Genomic DNA, 27,060 nt, shown 5'->3' on the forward strand with positions numbered 1-27,060 from the left:
TGATCAATATCAACCTTCTAATAAATAGCATAAATAAGTTTCGATCGAACTGTTCAAAAATTTAAACGGTTTTACACTCACAATAATATTATGCAAGAATAAAAGCAAAATATTATGCAAGAAAGTGGGTTGTAAAATTGTGCAAGAATAAAATGTAAGATTTCGATCAATGTCAGCCTTCTAAGTTGTGTAAGCAAGTAAGTTTCTATCAAACCATTCAAAAATTTAAATGGTTTTAAAATTGCGATAATTATTATGCAAGAATAAAAGCAGAATATTATGCAAGAGAGTGGGTAATAATATTATGCAAGGATAAAATGCAAGATTTTGATGAACATCAACCTTCTAAGTTGCGTAAGTAAGTAAGTTTCGATCAAACCATTCAAACATTTAATCAGTTTTACAATTGTGATTAGATTTTGCGATATTATGAAAGAATAAAATGCAAGATTTTGATCAACTTTGACCTTCTAAGTGGCATAAGTTAGTATTCAGGTTTTGCTCGAGGCGCCTCCGTAGTCAGGTGGGAAGGAGCAGCAGTGCGTAGCACACGCTTCTTGATTAGACCGGGGTTCGAGCCCGTCACCACCAAATACGGAGGATGCGGAAAGGTCAGGGAATGACCACCGCATATCCCGGAGCAATATGGCCTTAGTTGCTAATGCTCCTAAAAACCAAAAATAACAATAACAGGTTTTGCTCGAGCTGTTCAAAAATTTAAGCAGTTTTACTCTAGTGCCGCCATAGATGTTTTCAAAATAAAACATCTTTCGTGCATACAGGGTACACATGCTGCTTTTCTATAAGTGAATTCTTTATGTGAGTTGCTTATTTAAATTATCTTCATGTGTAAAAATAGAAAGAAAAGAATTTCAAATTTGCTTATGTTAAAAAATAAACTGATTTTTTTTAAATTTCTGCTTATAGTGGGAATGAAATTGAAAATTTTTCCTGGTGAGCGCATTTTCTGAATATTATCAGACCTAGAAATAGTAATGTTGAGGAAGGTGACACTTCAATTTCCATTGTTTACTTAAACTTACAGCAAAAAGAATGAATCTTATTAAACAATAGGTTTAATAGTTTTATAAATCTGTTTATAAACATTCTTCCTTCTTAAAATGAAACAATTAGATTTGATAAGTGCCATTAATTTAATGTGAATGGATTTAACAGTTTTTGAACGATTAGTTTAATGTGAATGGAGTTAAGTTTTGTACAAGGAGACATTGTGAAACAAGAAGAATGTTTGAAGGCCATAAAACACCACTTTAAAAGTAAATACCTACTGGTTTAACTTCTGATACCATTAACCTGATAGCAATTTCTAGGGACCTGTCAGTGCTTCGGGGCAAAAAAGCTTGCACATTAATTGTTGTTCCAAAGTTAATGGCTAAAAAAAAAAAAAGATTAATAGCTTTCAAGGTTGACGGCTATGCCTTCCTAAATATAAATCTAGTTTTACTCTAATTGTTTTTGAAGTAATAAGTTTATGTTTTAAACAAAATAACAGCACGAAAGAACCTGAAAGAGCATGAAAAAACACATAATATATGCACAAAAGTAAGTTTTATATTTCACATTCATTAATGCGTTGATCTCATATTGTGGGGAACTTGGTGTCGGCAGCTCTTTTTGTCATCATCCTGGTCCTTCTCAACTTGCAGCTCAGTGCTAGTCCACTCCATGATCCGAAAGGAGTATGTTAGTACTGGGACTGCACAGGTGTTTATGGTTTTAACTGTGTTCCCTCTGTTTAGCTTTGCTTTTACTAGGCTTCTGAGTCACTGATAGTATTTCTCAATCAGCTGGGCCTTGATCTCCTTATGTTTTAGGTGTTCAACTTGTATCATTTGCAGGTACTTGTAGGTCTCTACCTCTGTCATGGCTTTGTTCTCTTTTTTTGTTTTCATCTGGTAGTCTCAGTTGATTGGTTTTCCCTGATGCAATCTATGGGTCTTGCATTTGTCTAGTCCTAATTCTATCCTGATGTCATTGCTAAACTCTTTGATTATCCTGAGTAGCTGTTGAAATCTTTCCTGAAAGACTCCTCTCCTGAGGGGAATAAGTTTGGTTGTGATGTGCCTGATCTTGATGGTGGTCCTCCATATGTCCCATAAGGACCTTATTGGGTCACTGGAAATTTTCCAAACCTCTCTCTCTCTCTCTCAGGTGACCTCAAGCAGCAAAACCTATTGAGGGGAAGGACGTTACGTGGTTACTTTCCATTAAGATTATTACTATATTTAATACTGCTCATATACCACATGAAATTAATAATATAGTTTATTAAGCTATTCTCTTAAACAACTATACATTAAGGTGACTTTTCAGGCATCTTACCGATGCACATCATCAGACCATGCTGTTGGGGGAACAGAAAAATAGAAAGGGGTTACAAATTTGAATATATTAAAATTACAATTAATGTTACAATTACAAATATATGATTCCAAAGTATTAAGTTTGAATTACTATTTCATTGGAAATCAGATATTAAATACATTTAATATCTGGTTTCTGTTGAAGCAGTAATTCCAACTTAATACTTTAGAATTGTATATTTGTAATAGTAATATTAATTGTAATATGTTCAAATTTGTAACCCTTTCTATTTTTCTGTTCCCCCAACAGAATGGTCTAATGATTGTGTATCAGTAAGATGCCTGAAACGTCACCTTAATGTATAGTAGTTTAGGCGAATAGCTTAATAAACTATATTATTAATTTCATGTGGTATATGAGCGGATTAAATATAGTAATAATCTTAATGGGAAGCAACCATGTAACGTCCTTCCCCAACTATATTAGAAAGTATTTTTGATGCATTGATTGTTGGGATCTCGGTGTGCTTATTTATTTATTTTTAAATTATATTATACAGTGGATTCCGGTTTTTTGGGCCACCGGTTAATCAGGGCAGCCGTTTAGTTGGGGCAAATCTTAAAAACAGAAACCAATCGAGAAAATAGCCAGGGTTCACTTCGCTTAATTGGGACAGCATGCCGTTTAGTTGGGGCAGGAGACCGTAGCACTGGAGATTACCCTATGATTGTCTCCGATGGTACTACATGGTTCAGTCGAATTTCTGGAGGTCACAACCATAAAACAATAAAAACAATTTGCAGTCACCTGTTTATTGGGCTTTTCTGTTAGTGAAATCTATCATAAACCGACAGTAAACTTGATCTTACTGAATTTGCAATAATACTGAGCTGGAATTCTGTGGGTTATTATGGTGAAATCTGTTTACACTTCAATGAAATCTTCAATCATATAAAAAAATTAATTTTCAGATCTTCTCTTCATTCCTATTTTTAAAGCTTTGTAACTCGTTACTCCGTTCTCACTTGCACGTATTGTGTTACTTGCAATTTGTGTGTGCCATGTTCTTTGTTATTGATTGCTTATCTTTTTACTGTTTTAAATTTTAATCCCCACCCACAAATGTCAGTGAACAGAAATGTTAACTAGTTAGTATGTACATATTACAGTACGTATTAATTATTCCAATTATCGTGTATATTCTTCCGATTTTCATGTATCATTTAATTTTTAATTGGTAAGGTAATAAAGGGTAAATTTGTGTTTAATATATCTTTACTTTTATAGCCTGTGGATAATATTCCTCCTATTTTTGCTAATTAGAATCGCTGTTTAATATAATTAAAATTCAATTTACAAATGTGATCACAATGACTGGTGCTTACTGCACATCGTATAGTGAATGGTACTTTACTATGTTGAGTTCGTCGTAATGTGATTTGATTGCACAGTGAGCCAATTGTAAAGGGGTGGGGGTACATTGTATTTTTAACTATTTATGTGAAACTTTGGATAATTGGGGCAGCCGCTTAATCGGATCAAAATGCACTAGTCCCGATGTGTCCCAAATAATCGGAATGGACTGTATTTGATTCATTTGCTCATTCATATGTACAGCCTTAGGGATAGAAGAGTTATACATTTGATACGTATTGTGATCATAGGTGGTTAGATGGGTTAAACTTTTGTGGTGTGTGACTTTATATAGCATTATCATTAATACATAATATATATTTATACAGGAATGAAATTTAAAAATTATATCAATTAATTATTAAATAATTAAAAACAAAGATTATATCTTTGTTTTTAAAGTTATTCTGAAAATTTAGGTGTTACATATTGCCATTGAAAGGAACCTTTATTTTCAATTATTCTGATTCCTGTTAAAAAGCATATGGAAAAACAACAGCACACTTATAGGCATTCATTAGAACATATATATGAGAATGTTTGTGACAGTATTTGGCTTTCTGTGACTTTGCACATCTTGTTGATTTCAAGCCAGATAATGTTACATAGGGGAATAGTATTAGCTAGGAAAAAGTGTTTGAGGTAATCAAAGGTAATTAAAGCTGGTGCTTTAAGCTTAAAGCTTAAAGCACCAGCAAGTGTTACTAATACTCTGCTTCCTTATTTCCTTCTTCTTGGGGTCTGTTATGAATTGAGACAAGGTGGTGAAGTTTCTAGTTGTTTACAAGGAGTGACCTGCAAGTTTTTTAGCCTCACTAACTTGAAGATAATTCATGGATTCTGGATTCCTGGTGACATTATTCAGTCACCAGGAATCGTGGAAAGGTATTGAGATTAGTAGTGGAAAATGATGCAAGGTAGCAAGCTTATATACACTCTGCTGCCACTTTATTAGGTACACCTACCTAGCAGCGTGTTGACCTTCCTTTAGTCTTCAAAACAGCCTGAATTTGTCTAGGCATGGATTGAACAAGATGCTGAAAACATTGTGCAGGAATGGAATACCATGCAGACATGAGTGTGTCACGCAGTTCCTTGACATTCAACGGCAAACAGCCCCTTTCCAGCTCATCCCAAAGATGTTCAATAGGATTGAGAACCAGGGACTGAGCAGGCCACTGCAGCAAAGAAAAGTCATTGTCATGTTCCTGGAACCATTCCATAGTGATTTGAGCTTTGTGCACTGGTGCATTATCCTGTTGGAAGTAACCATCTGACTGAGGATAAACTGTCAACATGAATGGATGCACTTGGTCAGCAACAATGATACGATGTGGCATTCAGACGTGAATCTGTGGGTATCAGTGGACCCAACGTGTGCCAAGAAAACATTCCCATACCATAACACTGCCCCACCACTTTGCACATTAGTCGTCAGACATGATGGGCCCATGGATTCATGTTGTTTTCGCCAAATTCTGAGCCTTCCATCAACAAGATGCACCAGGAACTTCGACTCGTCAGACAAAGCAACTGTTTTCCAATCCTCGATAATACAGTGCTGGTGTTGCTGTGCCCACAGGAGGCGTGCTCTCTTGTTCTTCATTGATAACAAAGGTACGCATCTGGCCGTCGGCTGTTGTAGTCCATTTGCGACAAATTGCGGCTAGTGGTCCATTGTGATATTTTGTTCTGAACACCAAGTTTGTATGCAGATGTGATGTGCGACATTGTGGCCCATCTGTTTGCTTGCACGAATCTAGCCATCTTCTTCTTCTTCTGACCTCTCTCATCAACAAGCGATTTTCTTCCGCAGGAGTGCCATTGAGAGGATGTTTTCTGTTCGTTGCACCATTCTCAATACACCCTTGAAACTGTAGTGCGTGCAAAGTCCAGGAGAACTGCCGTACTTGCACCTACTACCATATCATGTTTGCAGTCTGTTAGATCCCCTCTTTCCCACATTTTTGCTTCAGTTTGTACGCTTAAATGATACTAGAAAGGTTGTTCTGCTAAATCTATATTCACAACTGTGGTCATGTGACTTGAAACGTGGGACAAACCATTTGTGGGCACAGCACAGGTGTACCTAATAAAGTGGCAGCAAAGTGTATCATCAGCCAAAAAAAAAAAAAAAAAAACCAACACACACATCACCTGTAATGTTCCTTCTGATGATCTGCTTAATTCTGCCTTAAATTTATTCAAAGTATTTATTCCAGCATTGATGGAAGTTTGTTCCAACAATCACCTACCTTCTGGTTGAAAACAAATTTAAACAAATCTATCCCGCAACTACCCTTCTTTAATTTAAAATTTATGACTGCTTATGTGTGTTGTCTGAACAAAGATGCCAACGCCATCAACATTTATTTTATTCAGTCCATTCAAAGCTTTAAAACACCTCAATCAGATTTCCTTGTAGGTATCTAGTTTCCAGATGCTGCAATTTTCAAAACTGTTTTCTTGATAAGAGTACCCTTTTGCTCCTGTCATTAATCTCATTGCTCTTCTCTGCACCTGTACCATCAGATTCACACACTTTCTAAAATGAGGCTTCCAAACTTGTTTGGAGTACTCAAGATGTGTCCTAACCACTGCCTTGTATATTACAGTAAATACCTCATAATCTCTCCTGGCAAACTTCCAGTATATCATTGATAAAGCCCCTGTGAGCTTCTCTAGTCACCCATATGCACTGCTCAGAGAACTTGATGTCTGACTGTACAGTTATCCCCACATGTCTTTTTCATTCTCTTTTGCCTTGAGTCTGGTACCACAGTTTGTATACTATTCTTGGATTACTGTTTGCATTTGGGTAGCAGTAATCAGTTGCTACTTCTCGGCCCATCTACCTAATTTTTATAGAACTTATAGTAGCGTACTCTAATTACTGTCATTAATCACCCTGCCAACCTTTGTAGTATCTGCAAGCTTAAACAGTAAACTTTCATTTAACTACATTAATATACTCATAAATAAATGAAGTAGCATATTATGAAACTATATAGTGCATCCCTTATAAAATATTTTAATGGATAGTTCTCATTAAGAGCTATTTAAAAAGTAGTCTGCAGATGTTTTGAACTCAAAAAATTGTGCTTTTTTTCAATAGCAAAACCTCACATGAATAAAAAGTAAAAAAGTAAAGTGCAGCCATTATCAACCCACTGCAGGGTGGAAGCCTCCTCAACAATTCATGCTGAGGGAAATGGACCATAATCTGCCACGCTGGTCCAGTGCGGGTTGGCAGATCGACCGTATTCAGCAGGCAGGGGCTTGAACCCCGGTCTACTCAAAGAGCGTGTGCTACTGCACTCCCGCTCCTGCCCACTCGGCTACGGAGGCCATGAATAAGGGCAAAATAATTGTTTCTGGGAATAAGGGCAAAATAATTGTTTCTGGGAATTTGTGGTATTTTTTTAACACAAGATATAGATTGTATTTTTTTGTATGATTAAATGTTGAAATAGCGCACAAATGTCCTAAAGAATATTTACTGGTATTAAAATCATGAGATGTTTGCTTGATTTTTATGGATAGACAGTAAAAATGTTTTTTGCTAGGTCGTTGCCTCAGACCTGGATACAGTATTCCAAATGCAGTCTTACCACTTATTTATGTATTAGGTATGTTCGGGGTCTGACGGCACCTGGGATTTCTCCCATCTCCGCGTATGTTCTCTGTATCGGACAAGCCAGAGATTTAAAAGTGTGTGGGATATGTACTGTGTAGTTCGTTGTGCCCATTGTTCATCCGGCCTGTTAGCCGCAATGGGACTTTAACCTTTTTTGCTCTTTGGGCAAAGATATCATTGATAAGATCTGATGTAAATAGCTGAAAAGTACACAGCTGTGTGCCTTACTTGTCAGCTGTTTGTTTACATTTCATGATATATTTTATATCTGATTTTACATAAAACCCATCTCTCTCTCTCTCTCTCTCTCTCTCTCTCTCTCTCTCTCTCTCTCTTCACCCCCCCTCACCATTCACTTTTATACCCCAGTGTATGGGCTTGAGTTATACAGAGTGTCTCAAAAATATTGGTACAAACGTTTAGGGGAGGTAGGTAACATCTAAAGGAATGTGAATCACATAGGAACCCATAACCGGAAACGTCACCATAAGTCGGTACACGGTGCTGTTCATCAGTTCGCGAGGGGGAAAATTTCTGGTTTACTCATTCAAGCAGTAGTCGCCGCACGAAGAGCATGCATCGATATACGAACTGTGAGCTGGCAGACATGCACCTAGTGTATGGATTAGCAGAGGGCCCACACGGTGTGCGCCCCCATGCGGCACAACATCGCTTCGCAATAAATGTGTGGGCAGGTATGGTCAGTGACTGCTTAGTCGGCCCATACTTGTTACCATGCCGCATGAACTCCACTAAATATTGGATCTTTCTTGAACAAGTTCTACCAGGGTTACTTGACGATGTTCTAGCAAATGTGAGATGCAACATTTGGTTTCAACTTGATGGGGTGCCTGCCCTTTATGGAAGGTGTGTTCCTGACCATTTGAACAGGCATTTTGGGCGTCGATGGATTGGCCGTGGTGGACCCGTTGCCTGGCCCCAACGCTCACCTGATTTATCGAACCTTGATTTCTTTCTGTGGAGGGCCCTCAAATCTATCGTGTATGAATCGCTTGCGGAGACGGAAGCGATTCATACACGATAGGTCTTCAGGTGTGTTCGACCGTGTCTGCCAATATATGCTGCGTCGGTGTCACGCATGCATTATGTCTCATGGTGGAACCTTCGAGCATCTGTTGTAACATCGTGAAATGCATCCATCTCGTACTCCACTGTTAATATTATGTCAAATAAATGTTTGCTACTAATTACTGTCTTGTGTCATTTCTGCTTCTTGTGCATCTGCTACTACTTTCCCGTGACATTTCTGGTTATGGGTTCCTATGCGATTCACATTCCTTTAGATGTTACTTACCTCCCCTAAACATTTGTACCAATATTTTTGAGACACCCTATATATGCCTTATGTAGAACCTGAGATATAGCAAGATTAAAATCTAACTGCTATTTCTCTGCCATCTTCTTTCATCTATGAAGCCTATCATAATTAATTATCCTGATCGAGCTCACTTTGACTAGTAATACTGATCACCCCCTCCTGATCTTTATAACATCTGTAAATTTCAATATAAGGTTTGATGCTTTTTCACAGCTCCCTTCAGTATGATGAGATGTGTGTCATTGGTACCAGGACATTTACCCACATTCCAGCTCAGTAGTTTTTCTCAATAACAGTATAACTTATTATGCCATGCTCAGGTATACTAGCACAGTACCTTTTCAGGACAAATGAACTTTCCACTGTGAATATTGATGCAAAGTATCTCTTTACCACATTATTCACTTTGAATGGATTTATCTATGACAATGCCGTTTCCACTATGTAAAGGTCCTAATCTGTTTACTTTTTTTCTTTTTTTTTTTTCTCCCTCATTTATATTTTTATTAACTAGCTTTATTCTATTTCCATGTTTAATTCATAATTTGTTTGTTTGTGTTTTAAAGAAGAGAACTAATTTATAAATTAAAAAAAAATTATATTATCATTGCATTTTAAAGCACTCTATCTATGTTCGACTTAATATGGCAGATTGCCACCTTGTTGTTCCCATTTTCCAAAGTTGCTGGATGTGGGCATCTTCAGCTTTCGAACTTCTCTTTCTCATGACTGAACTCCACCTTCCTTCCGTGTTTTTCTAGGGTGTCCTCGCCTTCTATTCCCTTGTGGTATTCACTCATATATAATTTTAGGTCATCTCACTTTGTTCATGCGCAGCAGATGTCCAAACCATCTCAACCTCCTATTTTCTATTCGTTCTATATTATCTTCATCTGCGTGCATATGTCTTCTTATTTCCTCATCATTGGTACCAGGCATTTAAAGCACTCTGTAGAAAAAATGGTCAAATAGTTCAATCATTTTGCCACAGACTTGTAATTATAAGAGTTCTTGTAATAATGGGCCTTTACTGTATATAGATAAGAAGGAGAAAAACCTTAGAGTCTAAGATTTAAAAGTTTTAAGTTTACCTTGAAAAGAAGTTTCAAAGGAATTTTATAACAGAATTTTTATATATTCTTAGAGTTTAACTGCTGTCATGAAAGAGCATAAAGGATCAGTTACTTGCATTCGAGTTAAAAGTAGTAATAAGGAGTGTGTAAGTGCTAGTGCAGATGGAACCTGCATTATTTGGAATCTTGTGTAAGTAAAATTTTTGCTATTATTCAGTATATATAATGTAGTTTGGAGTGCAGCATATCAAAATACTATTCTATTTTCTCTTCTGTTCTATTAGAAAAAGAATGCTGATACCATTCTTAACTCATTTCATTGTCCACTTTGTCTCCACACAGTTTTTGCTAGCATACCCAGTTACTATATCAATCTGCAGTGACATCTCTAGTGGACTGTTTCCAATTCTGGAAGTATGCACCTCCAGAATTGGAAGTATGGAAGTACAGTAAACCCTCGATTTAGCGGACTAATAGGGGAGAAGGGGTGTCCGTTAATGCCAAAAGTCTGTTAAATTGAATGTAACCTGGGGGTGAGGACATTTTTTATTGTTCTTAATGTAAAAAAAAAAAAAAGCTTTAATACAATATATAGTACTGTACGATATAAAAATATGTTGCAATTTGGCCTTTGATTTACGGTTATCAGAAACATTTTGTTTTTTTACGCCATAAATTTCACAAACGTGTGCTACTTAGACGCCTTGTTCTTATTTCTCAATTAGCTCTAATTTCTGTGCCACGTTTAAGTTCATGCACTTTCTTTTAACTCCTCTTATCACTTGATGCCATTTTAAATTGTAAGGATTGCAAAATTATTTAATAAATAAAGTCACAATTCAGAAATCACAGAAACACTCTGTATACAACCTGATTGCATGATAGCTGAGGCAGACTGAGACCGAAACTAAGTAAGTCGGTAGATCTGAGTGTCCGAGTTACGTTCAGCTCGCAAGTCACCGCCTGCTGTTATCTGTAATTTGGGAAACAGCTATTCGAATACGTTTTCAGAAAGAATGAAAAACAATTTCCTCAATTTGATCATAAAAATAAAAGTAGGTAATTATCAAAACAATAATGGAAATAGGTAATTATTATTAATTTTTAATAAATAATAACACTGAAGTCTTGTATAACCTAAAAAAAAATATGGTCGAGATTAATATGTACATTACTGTATTATTATTTGTCCGGTCCATTAAATCCAAAATCCGTTATATCGAGGGTTTACTCTATGCACTTCTTATTCAGCATTTCCATAGATCTTCCTTATTGAAAATAAATTCATAGGTAACTATAATGAAGAGGGTAAGGTGTAGGATAATGAGTCCATTCACCATCGTAAATCTCCATCCCTGTTGAACATTGTTTGGTGAATTGTCTGTGTGCAGTCAGAATCTATAGTAGTAGTAGTAGTAATAATGGAGGCATGTGATGCAAGAAAGCAGTTTATGAGATTATGTAGCTAGCATCAGCCAAAAAAAAAAAAAAAAAAAAAAAAACAATTTCACACATTCATTCCCTCTAGAAGTTTGTCCAGTTCCTCCTTGAATTTATTTAAGCTATCAATTTCCACGACAGATGGAAGTTGGTTCCAACAATTAATCACCTGCTTGCTAGGGGCAAATTTCTGCACATCTATTCTACAACTGTCTTTCCTCAATTTGAATTTATGCCCCCTCAGGTTCGTAATTTGAGCAAGCAGAATAATCCCATCAGAATTCGGCGTGCTCAACTGATTCAAGGCCTTATCCACCTCAGTCAGATCACCTCACAGGTGCCTAGTCTCCAGCTGTTGCCCTTCTGTGTACACGATCAAGCAACTCTACATCCTCCCTAAAATGAGGCCTCCACATCTGTACATAGTATTAAAAGTGTGGACTGACTATTGCCTTATACAAGGGGATAATCACCTCCTTTTCGCTACTAGTAAAACTCCATGACCTGCTCTGGGCCTATCTGCATTGCTCAGAAATCTTCATATCTGGTACATGTCTCTGGGGTTACTTCTACCCATATGCAGTACTTTGCATTTGTCAATGTTAAACTTCAATTGCCACTTCTCAGCCCATCTTTCTACCCTGCCAACCTTTGTGTCGTCTGCAAACTTCGACATTAAGCCTGATATATCTTCATCAATATCATTGATAAATATACAAAACAATGGTGGGCCCAACACCAAACCCTGGGGGGACTCCACTAATAACATTAGTCCACAATCCATTGATTACCACTCTCTGTCTTCTCCCACTCAACCACCCTTTTATCCCTTGTAGCAACTTACCCTTAATATTATACTGCTCCAATTTGTACAGTAGTCTTCCATGCGCAACAGTGTCAAGAGCCTTCCTGAAATCCAAGTATGATATCAACAAATAATTTTTTGCATCCAGTTCCTTTGTGCTACATATACATGCATCAAGCAGGATATGCCTTTCCAACAGGGCATAAAAAAGCTAATGATGACAAGAATACTTGAATTAGAATATATATGACAGTATCAAACTTGAAAGACTCAGAATATAACGAGGCAAGTAAAATTTAGTTCATTGTCAGGAGTCTGATCTGTCATATATTCTGATATTTCCACTATATCGACCAATGGCGCCTCCGTAGCCAGGTGGGAAGGAGCAACAGTGTGTAGCAAACGCTTCTTGATTAGACCGGGGTTCGAGCCCGTCACCACCAAATACAGAGGATGCGGAAAGGTCAGTGAATGACCACCGCATATTCCCGGAGCAATAAGGCTTTAGTTGCTAATGCTCCTAAAAACCAAACAACAAACATGTCGACCGATATGTCATTTTTGGACTCTTTCAAAAAAAAATAAACAAATAAATAAAAGATAAAAAAAATAAAAAAATACTGCTCATTGCTGCATTGTGTATCAAGTATATGACATATGCTTAGATGGCTTCAATTTTTTTTTTTTTTTTTTTACTTCATTTTATTCCTTTATTCCTGCTAATTGTTAAAGCTTTCAAGGGGGATTAGGAGCAGTGCAATCAGCTCCAACTTTAGGTGTGTTCAGAGGGTTCAGCCAAACAGGATTTGTTTTATAAAATTAATTTTGTGCCTTAATACAATTTCCTGTTGCACTAGTGACAGATTTATCAGCAAGCCTTTTTGGAGAAAGTATCAAATAAGAAAAAATTATTTGCCCATTTGTATTTCAGATGTGGCAAAAACTTTACAAGCAGATGCATGGTTCATTTTCTATTCTATTTAATTATTTTTTTAATAAAAAAAAGTCTGACATTATGTACTTTGAAATATAAAATATTTAAGGGCAAAAGCCTTGTGCTATGAGGTAGAAAGACTAACATATAGGTTAGTGCAAAAGCATCATTTTAATGTAGCCATCTACCAAAGTAGTTAAATTAATTAATTAAATTTTCATTGCTTTGGTTATACAGTCGATTCCGGTTATTTGGGACACATCGGGACTAGTGCATTTTGGCCCGATTAAGTGGCTGCCCCAATTATCCGAAGTTTCACGTAAATAGTTAAAAATACAATGTATCCCCCCCCCCTTTACAATTAGTTCACTGTACAATCAAATCACGTTACGATGAACTCACCATAGTAAAGTACAGTTCACTATACGATGTGTAGTAAGCGCCGGTCATTGTGATCATGTTTGTGAATTGAATTTTAATTCTATTAAACAGCGATTCTAATTAGCGAAAATAGGAGGAATATTATCCACAGGCTATAAAAGCAAAGATATATTAAGCACAAATTTACCCTTTATTCCCTTACCAATTAAAAAATTAAATGATACGTGAAATTTGGAAGAATATACGTGATAATTGGAATAATTAATACGTACTGTAATATGTACACACTAACTAAACTAGTTGACATTTCTGTTCACTGTGGGTGAACAGAAATGTCAATTTGTGGGTGGGGGTTAAAATTTAAAACAGTAAAAAGATAAGCAATCAATAACAAAAAAAACGGCACACACACAAATTGCAAGTAACACAATATGCGCAAGTGGGAACGGAGTAACGAGTTGCAAAGCTTTAAAAATAGGAAAGAAGAGAAGATTCTGAAAATTATTATTTTTATATGATTGAAGATTCCATGGAAGTGTAAACACATTTTACCATAATAACCCACAGAATTCCAGCTGTCAGTATTATTGCAAATTCAATAAGATCGAGTTTACTATCCATTTATGATAGATTGCACTAACAGAAAAGCCCAATAAACAGGTGACTGCTAATTGTTTTTATTGTTTTATGGTTATGACCTCCAGAAATCCGACCAAACTACGTGGTATGGTAGGAGCCAATCGTAGGGTAATCTCCAGTGCTGCGGTCTCCTGCCCTGATTAAACGGCATTTTGTCCCAATTAAGCAAAGTAAACCCGGCTATTTTCTTGATTGGGTTCTGGTTTTTTAAGATTTGTCCCAAATAAATGGCTGCCCCGATTAACCGGTGGCCCAAATAACCGGAATCCACTGTATCTCATATTGTGAATGCCTTCACGAGTTGCAATGGTATTGTATTACCTTGAATAAGTAACACTTCACCCGTGGAGAAGACTACTGTTACACCACCCAGATGGCACAATTTCAATGCACCAAATTTTATATAGATTATAAAATATTTAAGTTTTATAGTCTATATCACTGCACACTTAAATATTTTATAGTCGATTTCACTGCACACCATCAGGCATCTCTCATGTTGCAAAGTTAGACTTCATAACTGGGTTGTCACTATTGTAACAGTGTACCTGCCCACCCACCAAGGAGAAGCCAACAAGCTTTAAAATGGTGCCATCTGGGTGGCGTAACAGTAGTCTTCTCCACTGGCAAAGTGTTACTTATTCGAGGTAGTACAATACCATGGCAACCCGTTGTGAAGGCATCCACAATATGAGATATAACCAAAATGATGCCAATTTAATTAATTAATTTAACTACTTTGGTAGATGGCTATGTTAAAATGATGCTTTTGCACTAACCTATATGTTAATACTTCCTAATATTATTTGTTATTTTAATATTATAATAGTTACAAGTAGAATAATGGGGTATCTGATAAGCAACTCGCTGTTTTTAAGTTATTGTAACTTTCTCATTTTTTCACTGCTTTTGATGTAACCATGCTGACAGAGGTATGGGCCTTCTCTGATATTCTGCCAAAACATAGGTAACACATTATTGCCCAAGACATCTAGATAGACCTCAGCATTCCTGGTTTTCTCCAAAACAACCAATGGTCCCAGGCAAAACGGCCCCGGGTGCCAAGCGTTCCATGGCCAAGCGATTGTAGTGTGTCTGTAAAAGCGTTTTTTCTAAAGAGATTTTCAGCGAATAGATTCTATTTTTTGTTTCAACAACCGTTTTTCTTGATTTCTCGATCAAAGTAGCTCTTTTGCACTACAAGAAGTAGGCAAAGGCCCAGGAAGGAAAACCACCTTTCTGTTTCTTTTTATATTAATACTAACTTCCTAACTCAGCCGCTTGGTCACCTTGTGGCACTGCTCCTGCCTCCCCGTGGCGGGGCCGGAAACCTGTGTGGTAAAGCAAACCCCCAGGGCCAAAAGGAGCAAAACATGGACTTTGAAAACTTTCCCCTCGATTCAGACAGCAAATCCAAATTCAAAGGATTTGCATCAACCTAATGATGACAAAACCAACCGAAAGAGACTGAAGACGGATGATTCCCTAATAGAACATCCGAGTTTTCCTGATCCTGCATTCCTTAGGGAACCAGGCCCTAGGCAATCTATCGCCATTCCTCATACAAAAGTGTCTGGAAAATGTAGCAGGTTCCCCCAAAATGGTGTGCCGTCTCAAATCTGGCGATCTGTTGGTTGAGACTACAAGCTCTAAACATTCAGAGTACCTTCTCAAGCTCACAACATTCAATGGAATCCCTGTTAAGGTGTCACCACACGCAACACTCAATACCTCCAAGGGTGTTATCTCAGAATGGGACCTAATGAATGTCTCAGAAGAGGAAATTGTCAACGAATTGCAGGATCAGAAGGTCATACAAGCGAAGAGAATTATGATTAAGAAAGATGGCGAACTTATTCCAACTCGCAGTATCATACTGACATTTAGCTCACCCAACCTACCATCATCAGTAAAAGCCGGGTATTTGAACTGCCGCATTCGCCCGTATATCCCAAACCCGCTAAGGTGTTATAAATGTCAAAAATTTGGACATTCCCAAACTGTCTGTAGAAGTGATGCAGTATGCCCTAACTGTGGATCGAAGGAACATGCCCAAGCCGATTGTAAATTGCAGTCCTCACTTTGCCCTAATTGTAAAGGCAATCACCCAACTTTCTCAAAAACATGCGATCAGTGGAAATATGAGAAGAAAATCCAAAAATACAAGATAGAAAAGAAAGTCTCATTTTCCGAAGCCAGAAAACAATTACAGCAACTAATACCGATGCCAAAACGTACATATGCCGACGCTGCTCAAAAATTTCACTCAGTATCAGTTCAAACAGATACATCAATCCTGCCAAGCATCTCTATTTCTGAATGGGCTCGAACTTTACTCTCTACTGTACCTCAGTCCTCAAAGCAACAGACTTCTAATAGATCTAATAACACACCAGTCATGATACCTCCTGTTACTCTTACAACTCCAGTAAGATCTACTCAAACAGAAAACTCTGATCCCGGTAACAAGCAGCATGCTGAACCTTTCTTCATGGACACAAATGAGACTTGCTCTCATGAAGAAACGGAAACCATTCTGGAAATTCATCCAGAAGATGTAATAGAGGCCAGACCAATATTTTCAAAGAGAGACAAAATAAAAATTGACCGACAGAAACAGATTTCCAAAAAACAGACAGACACAGCTTCTTCATTTAAATCCAAACAATGAAAAACATCATCCAATGGAACTTTAGAGACTTTCACAGCAATATCGACGACATCCACGAGATAATTAAGCGTTATAAACCAATTGGAATCTGTTTACAAGAGACATATTTAACACCTCAGGTGTCTACTTCAATAAAAAATTACACTCTCTTTCGGCAAGACAGACCTGCTACTAATAATGCTCACGGAGGGGTAGCGATACTTATAGATGGAAGAGTACCCTGAAAACGCATTCAGTTGCAAACCACTGTTGAAATTGTTGCCACACGAATAGCCATTGGCATTACCCTAACACTTGCTTCAATCTACCAGTCGCCCTTGTACCATACATGAACTTGAAGATCTCATTCAGCAGTTGCCAACCCCTTTCTGCTTATTGGGTGACTTCAATGGACACCATCCATTGTGGGGTTCTTCCAATACAGACGGACGTGGAAAAATCATTGAAATGCTTATTGAAAGACGAAATTTAACCATATTAAATACTGGTTCACCAACTTACCTGCACCTCCCAACAGGAACAGTCTCTTCAATAGATCTCTCTATCTGCTCTCCAATCCTTTTCCCTAGTATCCAGTGGACAGCTCTAGATGATCCACTCAACAGTGATCACTACCCTACCCTATAATATGTAAAATTGAAACGTCACACTGCATACCTTCAGAAACTCACACAAAATGGAAATTTTCCAAGGCAGACTGGGCAAAGTATACCACTAACGTATCCTTCGACAATTAGATTATCAAATCTCATCCGATTGACACAGTTGCCGACCATATTACAAAACAGATTCTAGCAGCTGCATCCACTGCCATCCCACAGTCAAAGTCAAGCACTCGTAGAAACAGAAATTATTGGTGGAATGAGGACTGTAAGAATATAAAAGAAGAAAAAAACCGTGCATGGAATTTATTCCGCAAACATCCTACCACCCCTAACCTTATAAATTACAAGAAAATTAGAGCTAAAGTCCGTCATATTAGAAAGAAAGCAAAAAGAGACTCTTGGGTTCGATTCGCAACTACAATTAATAAAAATACTGATGTAAGAATTATTTGGAGGAAAATAAGACAATTAAATGGTAAATTTCCCCCTTTGTCGTCCCCACTTTTCACCATGAATGGACAGGAGCTATCTACTCCTGCAGAGATTGCAAATGCTCTAGGGACGACAGTTGTCTGACTCTACGGCATATGATCCATCATTTCAAAAGATTAAAGCTTTAGCAGAAAAATCCCATCCGAAATTTAGAACTACATCCTCTTTCCAATACAATACACCACTTACTTTGGTAGAACTTCAAGAAGCTTTATCCACCGCTAAGAACAGTGCTGCTGACCCGGATGGAATATACTACATAATGTTACAACATCTAGACAATAAATCATTATCTTCGCTACTGACCTTCTACAATCGCATATTTATGGAGCATTCTTTCCCCAGCTTCTGGCTTCATGCTTTTGTACTGGCGATACCCAAACCAGGGAAAGACCATTCTATTCCGAACAATTACAGACCCATTTCGCTCACAAGCTGCCTAAGTAAAACCATAGAAAAAATGATACACCGTCGACTAACGTGATATGTTGATTCCCAAAATATTATCTCTGATAATCAGTTTGGTTTCCGAAAACACCGATGATCTCTAGATCTCATGATCAAAGCAGAAACAGACATCAGGAATGCGTTTATCCAAAACAAACATCTAGTAATGGTATGTCTAGACATAGAAAAGGCCTTTGACACCACTTGGCGGTTTGGTATCCTGAGAGATCTTCATTCCCTGGACCTGAGAGGACACTTACCGTATTTCATACAGAATTTCCTACATCACAGGACCTTTCAAGTCCGCTATCGGCAAGTACTTTCGCAAACATACATACAAGAAGAAGGAGTCCCGCAGGGCTCTGTACTCAGTGCAACCTTATTTGCAATTAGAATAAATCAGATGACAAAAAATATTCCAAAAGCTGTAAACTCTTACCTCTATGCTGATGATTTGACTGTCTCTTGCAGCTCGCAAAACATGAGCTTTATTGAAAGGCAGCTACAAACATCTATAAATAACATTGAGCTATGGATGACACACAATGGTTATCGATTATCCTATCAGAAATCTAGAGTCATTCACTTTTGTAATAAATGAAAGATGCATCCAGATCCAGAGATACAACTAACAAATCATCCCATCACAGTGGTGAATAGCATTCATCTCCTTGGTTTTATTTTTGATAATAAACTGAACTTCTTAGAATATATCACACATCTAAGGACTGCTTGCCAGAAAAAAATGAACTTATTAAGAATTATCTCTTCTACATCATGGGGTGCAGATCGTCACACCTTACTTCACTTGTACAGAGCCCTAATCAGATCTCGCCTTGATTATGGCGCCCCGGTGTATGATTCTGCTAGGGAAAGCGTGCTAGCACGTCTTGCCCCTATTCAACATTCTGCCCTCAGAATTGCTGTAGGCGCTTATAGAACATCGCCAGTGCAAAGTCTTTATATCGAAGCCCATGAACCTTCCCTCAGCCTCAGGAGAAAGATGTTAATTCTGAACTATGCAGCCAAAATTCAAAGTCTGCCTTCTCACCCCAATTGGCCAATACTTAACAATCCACAGTTCCCAATGTACTACAGAAATAAACCTAGAGCAGTTCGACCTGCTGGCATCAGATTACAGGAATTATCACAAACTTGGAATATACATCTTGACAAAATCCTCCATGATCTGAACAGTTCAGATCCTCCATGGTCTTTTATTAAAAGCATCCTGTGACAGCTATTTCTTAAACTGGGGAAAACAATCGCTTGCAAATACCAATATGCAGCAACTGCATGCTGCTCACACAAAATTACCCAAATTTTACGCAAATATACACTGATGGATCAAAGTCTGGTAGTAAAGTCGGTGCTGCAGCTGTCTTTCCCTTTAACACTATCTCTGTTTCACTTCCCACCGAATGCGGCAGTTATACAGCTGAACAGATCCTCCATGGTCTTTTATTAAAGCATCCTGTGACAGCTATTTCTTAAACTGGGGGAAAACAATCCCTTGCAAATACCAATATGCAGCAACTGCATGCTGCTCCCCTCGACGTGGGCACCTGTACGTGGTGAGGGGGACCTCCCAGTGACGCTGCTGGACTTCCAGACTAGCATCACTGGGATCCAACGCCCACAGCCCAGGTTCCAGGCTTACATCAATGGAATCTGGCGTGTTTGCCTTGCACTGCGACCCGTGGAAATTCGGAAAGGGGGATCCTGGTGGTTGAGGGGCCCAGCTTCAATACACCACTTTGGCCCCTGCTTCGACAAGACAGGTGGTCCTGGAAGGCCCGGCTAGGATCAATCGGCTAATAGGCTCGCCTGCGAGGGTCAACCGTGTCAATGCCATGCCCCTACCCTCATGGTCCGAGGGACAGGATTCAGGCTGGTGGCGGTGCGGGTATAGTGTCTGGGTAGCTCTGGTGTCCCACTCCCGAGCGCATTTATTGCATGCCGGGTAGTGGGCGTCCCTTTGGGCTCTGTGGTGGGTGGGGAGCCCGGGCACTGAACAACTTAAAACCTATATGAATCCTGATAAACTTACTTCTTCAGTGGCCCCAACCCGGTCCCTATCTGAAAATACAGACGGAGAGGCAGATAGCATTATTGCTACAAAGAGGCAGCGAACAGAAATATCATCTGGGCCTGTTCCAAGATTTTTAATTATTCATTCTACCACAGAAAAACCGATTGGGAAAATGTCACCCTTCTTCATACAGAAAGGGTTAGATGGGTTAGCAGGGTCACCCAAATCGGTTAAGAGGCTCCGTTCTGGAGACCTCTTAATTGAAACCAAACTGACAGGCAGTCTGAGCAGCTACTCCGTGCAACATCAATCAGAGGAGTACCCATAACAGTGACACCACATAGAACACTCAATTCATCGAGAGGTGTCATTTCGGAATGGGACCTTCTCGACGTAACCGAGGAGGAAATCTGCTTGGAACTGAAACCTCAGGGAGTTATAGCCATCAAGAGAATTAGTGCGCGTAGTAATGGGAAACTTGTTAAAACCAGGAGTGTTATCTTGACTTTTAACTCTCCCAAACCTCCTGATGAGATTAAAGCTGGCTGCATCAACTGTCCAGTGCGTCCATATGTTCCAAACCTTTTACGGTGTTTTAAATGCCAGAAATATGGACATTCTCAAATGGCCTGCCGTGGAGTCCTTGCATGCGCTCGATGTGGTGCAAAGGACCACGAAACAACAGCATGTTCAGCCACGAAACCCACCTGCATTAACTGTGAAGGCGAACACCCGGCCTACTCACGAGCATGCCAGAGGTGGAAAGAAGAAAAAGAAATTCAACGGCTGAAGGCAGAGCTAAACATATCGTACCAGGAGGCAAGGAAAGCAGTGAAACCTCTCAACATCAAAAAACCTACCTACGCCCAGAAGGTAGCAGGGAGATGTTCCATTGGGAGTCAGACGGACGTGTCCGTCCCTCCAAAAGAATCATTTACTCCCATCGCACGTTATCTTTTAAGCTCCCAAAAACCTGCACAGAAGGACCAATCAGCTGCCACTCCTATATCGGTACCTCTTAATGCTCCACAAATAACAAAAGCAAATGCAAAAGAAAAGAATAAGAAAGGTGAAATACCACCTAGTACTCAAGAAAACATCTATGTCGAGCAGAAGGAGATACAAGAAGACTCAGTTTTGGAGCTCTTTGCTGAGGAGGAAATGGACACTGGACAGCGTCCATACTTCCCCAGGAAGGAGAAAGCCAGAACTGAAAAAGGTAAGCCCTCAGCACCTCGGAAGCCACTTGATGGACCCACCAAGCCAAAATAATGGCTAAATTCCTACAGTGGAACTGTCATGGATTCCAGCAAAATACTGATGACATCAAGGCACTCCTGCAATAGCACAAACCAGCTTGCTTTTGCATACAGGAGACTTATTTAAAGGCAAATGACGACCCCACTATGCATAACATTACCATCATCCGTAAGGATAGAATTGTGGATGGTCCTGCTCATGGAGGAGTCGCAATCCTCATCGGCAACCAGATCCCATTTCAGCCTTTGCAGCTTACATCTAGCATTGAGGCTGTAGCAATTCGCCTTTCAGTGGGGTTCTTATTAACTGTCTGCTCCGTTTATTTGCCACCTGGGATTGACATCCCCCAGAAAGGCCTTGATGATCTTATCATGCAATTGCCTTCCCCTTGTTTAATTCTTGGGGATTTCAATGGACATAATTCTCTGTGGGGTGGTGCTAACATCAATCGAAGGGGGCGAGTCATAGAGCGTATGCTCACTGACAATGACCTCTCCCTCTTAAATGTGGGAACAAACACCTTCTTCCACATGCGTACCCATACATTCTCTGCCATTGATCTTTCTATCTGCTCCCCTTCTCTCCTTCCTTCACTTATTTGGGAGGTAGAAGAAAATCCATATGGAAGCGATCACCTCCCCGTGATAACAACCCTAACTAGTGGTAGACCCCGTCTGCCATTTAGTTTACCGCGGTGGAAGATTGATCAGGCTGACTGGAGTGCCTTTCAATATCTGGCAAACTTTGACATTGCTACAGTCAGTCAGGAGCCAATCAATGAAGCAGTCATGTATGTCAGAGAAACGATTGTCCAAGCAGCTGCAATTGCAATCCCAAAATCATCCAGCCGGTTCCCACTATTTCCCAAACCTTGGTGGAATTCAGAATGCACAGCAGCAAAAAAAGCACAAAACAAAGCGTGGGGGATATTCCGCTGATATCCCACGACTGAAAATTTAATATCATTCAAACGTGCACGTGCGAAAGCGCATTATGTATGACGTCAGAGCCAAAGGAAATCTTGGATTTGTTTTACATCTTCCATAACTCAGGCTGCTAGCTCAAAAGTAGTCTGGGATAAGATCCGGAAAATGAAGGGAAAATATCCACCATGCCCTTCTGTGATCCTCGAGCATAACGGATGTCCAATTGCAGATCGAACTGCAGTTGCAAATACTTTAGGTGAAACATTTGCAAAAATCTCTGCAATAACATCTTTTCCCGCGGAGTTTTTGGCCCTGAAAAAGAAAAGTGAGAAAAACCCACCGAACTTCTCTTCAAAAGGGCTTGAATCATATAACAAGCTCTTTTTACAGGAAGAGTTAAATACAGCACTCTCACTCACGCATGCAAGTGCCGTAGGGCCTGATGACATCCACTACGAAATGCTTAAACACCTCTCACCACAATCTAAGGATCACCTTTTAATTCTGTTTAACAGAATTTTTATTCGCAAACAATTTCCAGATTCCTGGCAAAGGGCTATCGTCCTTGCTTTCCCAAAGCCAGGAAAAGACCCTAGCAATCCAAGTAACTATCGTCCTATTGCTCTGACAAGCTGTTTGTGCAAAGTCCTGGAAAGAATGGTTAATGCACGCCTCGTATGGTATTTAGAAACAAATGGTCTGCTTTCCAGGACACAGTGCGGCTTCCGAAGAAATCGATCCACTCTGGATCATTTAATCCGATTGGAAACGTCCATTCGTGATGCCTTTATTAAATCCGAGCATTTGGTAGCAGTTTTCTTTGATATTGAAAAAGCGTACGACACAGCCTGGCGATTTGGGATTTTAAAAGTCCTCTATAACTTTGGTCTTAGAGGTAACCTTCCTGTTTTTATTAAAAATGTTTTCTTTCGAATCGCCAATTTCAAGTCCGTGTAGGATCCACCCTCTCTTGAGTTATCTCTCTCAGGAAGAGGGAGCCCCACAGGGATCCGTTCTAAGTGTCACGCTTTTCGCAATCAAAATAAACTCTATCGCAGAACAACTTCCACCTACTGTAAACAATGCCCTCTATGTTGATGACTTTGCTATATTTTGTCATTCATGCAATATGAGGGTCATTGAAAGGCAACTGCAGAAAACCATTGACCATCTTACAGCTTGGTCTTTGGCTAATGGGTTCAGATTTTCATCACAGAAGACTGTTTGTGTACACTTTTGTCGCAAACGTAATCTTCATCCCGACCCAGAATTAAGGCTTGGGCAAAATAACATCCCAGTTGTAGCAGAATTCAAATTCCTTGGACTTATTTTCGACAAAAAGCTGACATTCTTACAACATATTCGTCAGCTGAGGACAAGATGTGTCAAAGGGCTTAACATTCTTCGTGCCCTTTCGTCAACCTCATGGGGCGCAGATCGTGCTACCCTTCTTCGTCTCTACCGGGCACTTGTCCATTCCAAACTCAACTATGGGTCTCAGGTCTATGGTTCTGCTAGAGATAGTGCACTTCGGTGGTTAGATCCAATCCACCATCAAGCCATCCGGACAGCCACTGGAGCATTTCGCACATCTCCTGTCCAAAGCCTTTACGTTGAAGCAAATGAACCATCTCTGTCTCTTCGACGTAAGCAGTTGTCCTTACAGTACGCCTTCAAATTAAAATCCCTGCCCGATCATCCCACGTGGCCATCCGTTTTTGAGCCGCGCTGGGAAAACCTGTACAACACCCGTCGGACTGCTAACAAACCTTTTGGTATTCTCATTCAAGGGCTGCTGAATGAGCTGAACTTGACGGTAGACAACGTTGCCCAGGCACCAAGGCAATTCTTTCCACCCTGGCATGCTCATTTTCCAACCTGCGACTTCTCCCTTAAGATCTGGGAGAAGGCTACTACACCGCCATCTGTCTACCAGCAACTCTTTGCATCACCTAGACAGCAGTATTCTGACTTTCTGCCAATCTATACAGATGGCTCAAAGTTAGAATGTCATGTGGGATCTGCTGTTGTGTTCCCTCACAAAACATTATCCTATAAGATCCCACAAGAAACTAGCATTTATACTGCAGAGTTGCATGCAATACAATCAGCCCTAGATCACATTAAAAATCACGACTACCAGAGGTATATGATTTATTGCGATTCATCGAGCGTGTTACAGGCTCTGGTATCGGTGAGTTTTAACCCTCATCCGATCCTGTCCAGGTTCTGGCAGATTCTTTTTTCTCTCATAGAATTGGAATATGATATTCGCTTTTGCTGGATCCCAAGCCACATTGGGATCCGGGGAAATGAATCGGCTGATGCCGCTGCCAAATCAGCCATTTCCCTGGATAATCATTGTCTGTCAGTCCCCTATACAGACTACAGGCAAATAATACGTTCTAAATTACTCTCCCAATGGCAAGATTCTTGGCACAGACAGGCCACAAATAAATTACATCGCATTAAGCCTGTAATTGCGCAATGGCAGTCCAGTCTACGTAGGGTCCGAAGAGAGGAAGTTGTTCTTGCTCGGTTTCGCATAGGTCATAGTCATCTAACACATTCCTATTTGCTGAGGGCGGATGACTCACCTATGTGCGAGAATTGTAATGTTATTTTAACCGTCAGTCATCTTTTTGTAGAATGTCCTGTTTTTATTGAAGCACGACGCTTGTGTTTTACTGATTTTAATAATTTGACTGAGCCATTTACACTCAGTCAGATAATAGGTGACAGAGACAATATGTCTGACGTTTTTAACTTTTTACAATTTATTAATGTTTATACAAAGATCTCAAGTTTTATGCTTTTACTTTTATACCTTTTTAACATAGTAATTAATTGTTTGACGTGGTAGCCTTTGCTACCAAAATGTTTAATAACATTTTAAATTTGTCTTGGCGCATTATGGCCTTAGCTGCCAATGCGCCATTAAAAACAAAACCAAACCAACCAACCAACCAACCAACCAACCAACCAAGCATGCTGCTCACACACAAAATTACCCAAATTTTATGCAAGTATACACTGATGGATCAAAGTCTGGTAGTAAAGTCGGTGCTGCAGCTGTCTTTCCCTTTAACACTATCTCTGTTTCACTTCCCACCGAATGCGGCAGTTATACAGCTGAATTATGTGCTATCAAGCTTGCCTTAGAAAACATTCTCCAACTGTCCATCCAAAAAAGTGTAATATATAGTGACTCACAGAGTTCAATCTTAGCCTTGCAAAATTCCTCCTCAACAATGCATCATTTAATAAAATCTATAAAATCCCAACTGATGCATATCCATGATCACCAACAAGTTGTCATCTTTTGCTGGATCCCAGGTCACACTGGGATATCAGGGAATGAAAAAGCAGACTATGCAGCCAAACATTCATCCAACATAGCATTGCCAGATTACTATGTTCCATATATGGACTACAGATCCCATATAAGAAATACATGTAAGGAACAATGGACACTTCCATGGCAATCTCAACTGAATAACAAGCTCCGTGAAATAAAACCTGAACCACAGTTATGGGTTTCCAGTTTTTGTGTAAACAGAAAGGAAGAAGTGATCATGGCTAGAGCCCAGATCGGGCACAGTCAGCTCACCCATATTTTTCTTCTTACAGGAAATGATCCTCCGCAGTGTATGCACTACATCTGTTCTCACAATAAAGCACATACTCATTGAATGTACCTTATACACTGATGCCCGAAAAGCTTCATTCAGTAATCTTCAACAACCTTTGACACTCCAACAGCTCTTAGGTAATGATGCAAATCTCCCGGAATTTTTCCGCTTCTTAAAACGAATAAATCTGTATAATTGTTTCTAACTGTTTTTACAGACACCGTGAAATCCTCATCTCGTTTGAAATCCTCATCTGGTGCAAGGGCAATAGCCCTTGCACCAGAAATAACCATACCAGTACCAATACCCAGGCAAAACAATGAAAAACAGGCCCAGTCCAACATACTGCTTCTGCCAATTTTCACAGTTGAGACAATACAGTTCAACAGGTAGTTCTTTCCAGGCATCTGCCACATCCTGACACAACCTTCACCTGTTAGATTATCTACAATGACTCCACTCCACTCCAAAAGGCAGCCTTCATTGGTCTACAGTCCAAGGATGGCAGGCCTTACACCAAGCTAGATGGCTTCCAGCAGTAGTTGCCCATCAACCTCTCAAAAAAAGGATGGAATTCCAACTGTTTGTGAAACTGTAGCAAGAGATTGTTTGACCCTCAAAATGATGGTTGATGAGTCGTTTATGAATATGGAGACCATTTTTCAAATTCTGAATGAAGATTTAGGGTAAAGAAAGGTCTACACAAAATTTGTGACAGCCTCACAGAACAATGAAATGACTTCTCAAAACAGTCCTAATTTTACTTGATTCATTGCTCCTTGTGATTTAGAAAGTTAAAAAAAAAAAAAAACCCAGCCGTGGTTTCTTTTCTTATGTATACACCAGAAGGAAGGGAATGAATAAAATTGGTTGTCTTGATATCGATGGTTTGAGTATTGATGATCCTGCTCAGGTTGCTGACAATCTGAATGAGTATTTTTGCATCTACATTCATACAAGGAATTGTTTAGGGAAGGTGATGTTGGAAGTTTATCAAACTGTAACAGGG

The 27,060-nt window shown here is 39.3% G+C and overlaps 1 protein-coding gene across 3 annotated transcripts in view; it reads left to right on the plus strand.

The window, feature by feature from the left end:
• The window catches only part of LOC150083209 (cilia- and flagella-associated protein 52), a 494,791-nt gene that overhangs the window by 431,633 nt on the left and 36,098 nt on the right, over positions 1-27,060 (plus strand). For all 3 annotated transcript variants that reach the window (XM_090377911.1, XM_090377913.1, XM_090377912.1), the window contains one exon: positions 9,859-9,977. In XM_090377911.1, the coding sequence (XP_090234037.1) occupies positions 9,859-9,977 (119 nt within the window). The remainder of the gene's footprint in view (positions 1-9,858; positions 9,978-27,060) is intronic.

This window comes from Mastigoproctus giganteus, chromosome 7 (genome assembly GCF_048544385.1).
Source record: "Mastigoproctus giganteus isolate SK-2022 chromosome 7, ASM4854438v1, whole genome shotgun sequence".
In the NCBI taxonomy this organism is placed as follows: domain Eukaryota; kingdom Metazoa; phylum Arthropoda; class Arachnida; order Uropygi; family Thelyphonidae; genus Mastigoproctus; species Mastigoproctus giganteus.